The sequence below is a fragment of the Camelina sativa genome, chromosome 16, assembly GCF_000633955.1.
Source record: "Camelina sativa cultivar DH55 chromosome 16, Cs, whole genome shotgun sequence".
In the NCBI taxonomy this organism is placed as follows: Eukaryota; Viridiplantae; Streptophyta; class Magnoliopsida; order Brassicales; family Brassicaceae; genus Camelina; species Camelina sativa.
The window spans coordinates 12,800,509-12,805,410 of record NC_025700.1 but is presented as its reverse complement, the minus strand read 5'-3'; the positions used below and the strand labels follow the sequence as shown (position 1 = coordinate 12,805,410).

General features: G+C 35.6%; 1 protein-coding gene across 1 annotated transcript; it reads left to right on the top strand.

Annotated features, from left to right (window-relative positions):
• Window positions 3,500–4,621, top strand: LOC104753611 (ATP-dependent DNA helicase PIF1-like). The gene is made up of 2 exons (XM_010475839.1): window positions 3,500–3,803; window positions 4,158–4,621. The coding sequence occupies exons 1-2, from the start codon at window positions 3,500–3,502 to the stop codon at window positions 4,619–4,621; spliced, it is 768 nt and encodes a 255-aa protein (XP_010474141.1).

Here is a 4,902-nt window from a genome sequence, read left to right as displayed (position 1 = left end):
ATACATTATCGGCGTTGTTATATAATCACGATGATATGAGTAACAACTTCCGTGATAATATAAGAGCATACAATATGATGTTTTCCTTCACGTCATTAAGTGGGAAAATAAACCATTCTATTAATAATGGTAGAGGGTCGTACATGTTTCACATGTGTGGAGAAAACTATCACCGTATCGGAGATATTTTACCTTAACCTGGAGAAAAACCGACGTTTTTACAACTTTATATACATGACGTAGATAATGAAGTCCCTAACAGGATAAATGCGTTCAGGTAAGTTTAATAGCTTAAAAAAATATAACATGTTGCTAATGTTTTTATAATTTTTTTTCCTTCAAAGAACATCTAGATCTACAAAGAAAATAACACAACCAACTGTAAAACTTCTGAAAAGGATGCTTGATAGTCATAATCCGCATGTACAGGCGGTTAGGTCGGCTCGAGAAAGATTTGATTTAACCAATACTGTGACAGAATCTGAGGTTAAGAATTCCTACAGAAAGAACTGCTGATGCAAGGACTCATAATCTACCTACATGCAATGAGGTTGCTGGATTAACACCAGGTGATTTCAATCTTGGAGTATTTAAGTGTGACATTGTTATAGAAAGTCATTACGGCGGTCTGCAGAGAATAAGTGAACTCCATCCAGCTTACTTGCCACTTCAATATCCATTATTGTTTCCATATGGAGAGGATGGTTATAGGTTAGGCATTGACATTGGTTTTGTAGATACGGCTGGACGAAAAAGGAAAACAGTCTCGATGAAAGAATTTTATGCTTTCCGAATGTTTGAGAGATATCAAGAATCTTCTACGATTGTGATGTCGGGAAAATTATATCAGCAATTTTTGGTAGATGCGTTCACAACCATAGAATCTAACAGACTGAAATATATTTCCATGAACCAAAACTAACTACGGACGGAAAGAATCGATAAAATAGTTGAAGTTGTTAATCAAGGAAACAAAGATCTTGCAGAACACGGAAAAAGAATCTACATTCCTTCATCATTTACAGGTGAAAAACGTTATATGATGCAACATTATTTAGACGCGATGGCTACTTGCACGTACTATGGTTTTGCCGATATTTTCATAACAATTACTTGCAACCCCAAATGGCCTGAAGTTGTTCGATATCTAACAAGGCATGGTCTTAAGCAAGAAGATAGACCAGATATATGCTGTCGGGTCTTTAAGATGAAGCTAGACAGACTAATAGAGCAAGTGACCAAAGAAAAAACTTTTGGTGTTGTACACTCTGGTATGTTTCATATTATTAATCAATCGACTTTCTATACCTTACCGTGTTAAAACCCAAAGTTTATTAATAATGGCTTTTGTTTATGTGTGCAGCTATGTATACAATAGAATTCCAGAAGAGAGGTCTGCCTCATGCACACATGATTTTATTCTTGCATCCAGACTATAAAATGCGTACACTAGAAGACATTGATAGATTCATAAGCGCCGAGATTCCTGATAAACAACTGGACAAGTACTTATATGAAGTTGTTTCTTATGTTATGATTCATGGACCTTGTGGTATTCATAACAGAGGAAGTGTTTGCATGAATAATGGTACGTGCACCAAATTTTTTCCAAAACCATTCATGGAAAACACTGTCGTCGACGATGGTGGTTATCCAATATACAAACGGAGGAAAAATGGGAGGTTCGTGCTCATATTAATGTTGAATAGTGTAATCTGTCACGATCAGTGAAATATCTTTTCAAGTACATTACCAAATGGCCAGATTATATTAGAGCTATCATAGGAGAGGAAGACGATCAGAATGAAATCAAGAAATTCTACAACTGCAAGTATGTCTGTTTATTAATTTCATATAAATTTAACCATGTTAATTTAATATTTATTAAAAGTATTTTTCTTTTATAAGTTATGTCTCCGCATGTGAAGCAGCTTGGCGAATATTGGCTTTTTCGATTTGCTATCGTACTACTCCCGTTGAAAAACTTCTGTTTCATCTTCCTGGACAGGAATTAGTAGTTTACAACGAAGATGATCCTATTGCAGATGTTATGAAGCGTTCAACCAGAAGATATAAACTGTTGGCCTGGATGGAATGCAATAAAAAACATCCGGAAGGTAGAAGTCTCACTTATGCTGAATTCCCCAACATGTTTGTGTGGATTAATAGTAAAAAAATATGGCAACCAAGATCTAAGAGAAGAAAATTTTTTGCTGTAGGCAGAATTACATATGTACCACCTTCTATAGGCCCGACGTATTACTTGAGAGTTTTACTTAATACAGTTCCAGGGCCCACAAGTTTTGATTTTTAAAAAACAGTAAAAGGTAAATTGTACAAGGAATTTAAAGATGTCTGCTTTGCATTGGGATTATTGGATGACGACAAAGAATATATTCTAGCTATAAAAGAGGCAAGTATGTGGTGTTTTGGGCCGTTTCTACAGATATTGGGATTATTGGATGATGACAAAGAATATATTCTAGCTATAAAAGAGGCAAGTATGTGGTGTTTTGGGCCGTTTCTAAGGAAGTTGTTTTTCATACTATTGCTTTCCAAAAGTGTTTCAGTGCCTCTCGATCTCTGGGTCGCTACAAAAAATATATTGTGCGAAGATATTTTGTATTTGCAAAGGAACCGTACGAACAACCACAATAAGTTATATTGATGTACACAAACGTATACGATTATTTTTCTGATCATAAATATGTCAACTTAAAAAAAATTCTCTGTAATGCAGGTCTAATGTTAAGTCATGAACAGATAATAAACCTATGCTTAGCTGAGATTGAAATGATTATGTGGTCCAATGGAAGCTCTCTGTCAACTATTGTGAATATGCCTAAACCCGACCAATCTATGATGGATAATAATGAGAATAGGCTTCTGATAGATGAGAGAAACTACAAGCGTGAGGAGCAACGAGAGGATTTGAGAGGTTGTTACGTATGTCAACCGCTGAGCAACGAAGTGTCTACCTCGAAATTATTGAAGCAGTGAATTTTAATAAGGGAGGTATGTTTTTTGTTCATGGATTTGGTGGTACTGGAAAAACATTCTTGTGGAGTATTCTTGGTGCTGATATTCGATCTAGAGGTGATATTGTTCTTAATGTTGCATCGAGTGGTATAGCTGCTTTACTTATGGAAGGTGGCAGCACAACTCATTCTAGATTTTGTATACCCATCCATGTGGACAAATTTACAATATGTTCGATAGATAGTAAATCACATCTTGTCGAGTTGATTAGAGAAGCAAAGCTCATTATATGGAATGAGGCTCCAATGATGAACAAATTTTGTTTCGAAACCTTAGATAGAAGTATGCGAGATATTATGAAGTGTGATTGGGTTTTTGGAGGTAAGGTTTTTCTTTTAGGGGTGATTTTAGACATATTCTACCGGTTGTACCAAATGCTGGTAGAGTTGGGACAATTTTAGCCTCTATAAACTCATCGTTGCTTTGGGATAGTTGTAAAGTACTTCGGCTTACACAAAACATGAGGCTTCGCAAGGCGAAAAACAGTCAGGATGCAGATGCTCTGTCCACGTTTTCAAAATGGCTACTCGATATTGGGGATGGCAAGATCAACGAGCTTAACAGTGGCGAGGTCGAAATAGAAATACCCGAGGATTTATTAATTGCTGCATGTGACAATCCTATACAAGCAATTGTTAAACAGATATACGGTACATCATTTGCAACAATGACCGATGCAAAATTCTTTTGCGAAAGAACTATTCTTAGTCCAAGTAATGATGACGTCGATAAAATAAATCAATATATGCTCTCCCAACTTCCAGGTATATTAAGAGTGCAATTTTTTTTTTTGGCAAACAAAATTCAATATAAAAGGTTTCTTATTTTGGTTTTATTATATCCAGGGGAAGAGAGATAGTATTTGAGTTCAGACAGCATCGAGACTTCCGATACAAGTGCATACGACGATATGATCTACACTCAGGAATTCTTAAACAGTATTCACGTTTCTGGATTACCTAACCATGTTCTGACGCTAAAAAAGGGAGCACCTATCATGTTGCTTAGGAATATTGATCCTAAGGGAGGTTTATGCAATGGTACGAGATTGATTGTCACACAAATGGCGNTTTTGGTTTTATTATATCCAGGGGAAGAGAGATAGTATTTGAGTTCAGACAGCATCGAGACTTCCGATACAAGTGCATACGACGATATGATCTACACTCAGGAATTCTTAGACAGTATTCACGTTTCTGGATTACCTAACCATGTTCTGACGCTGAGAAAGGGAGCACCTATCATGTTGATTAGGAATATTGATCCTAAAGGACGTTTATTCAATGGTACGAGATTGATTGTCACTCAAATGGCTAATCATGTTATTGAAGCAAGGATTGTAACAGGTAAAAGAAACGTCAACGATAAAGTTCTTATCCCTAGGATGTTTGTGTTGCCATCAGATGTAAAGTTTCCTTTTCGTATGAGACGTCGTCAGTTTTCCATTGCTCTTGCATTTGCGATCACTATAAACAAAAGCCAAGGTCAGACGTTGGAACATGTTGGATTGTATCTACCCAAGCCTGTATTTACACATGGTCAACTATACGTTGCATTTTCTAGAGTGACAAGCAGAAAATGATTGAAGATTTTGATTACAGATGAAGAAGGGAAATGTCAGAACAAAACCCTTAATGTGGTTTTCAAAGAAGTCTTTGAAAATTTATGATTTTCTTTTAAGCATCTAATATCTACTATTGTCATCAGATTTTCAGTTTTTCCCCTTAATAATATTACCTTTTTACATATCAATATCTAAGTGTTAAGTTTTAAAAAATGAAAACATGAGAACATCTTCAATATGTTAACATGAATTATATTTTCTACATACAAGTGTGACAAACCTTATATTAAAACTGTATT

Coding starts and splice junctions, on each gene's coding strand:
- LOC104753611 (XM_010475839.1), top strand. CDS start 3,500: ATGAGGCTTCGCAAGGCGAAAAACAGTCAGGATGCAGATGCTCTGTCC. Junction 3,804..4,157: donor TATGCTCTCCCAACTTCCAG/GTATATTAAGAG, acceptor ATTTGAGTTCAG/ACAGCATCGAGACTTCCGAT.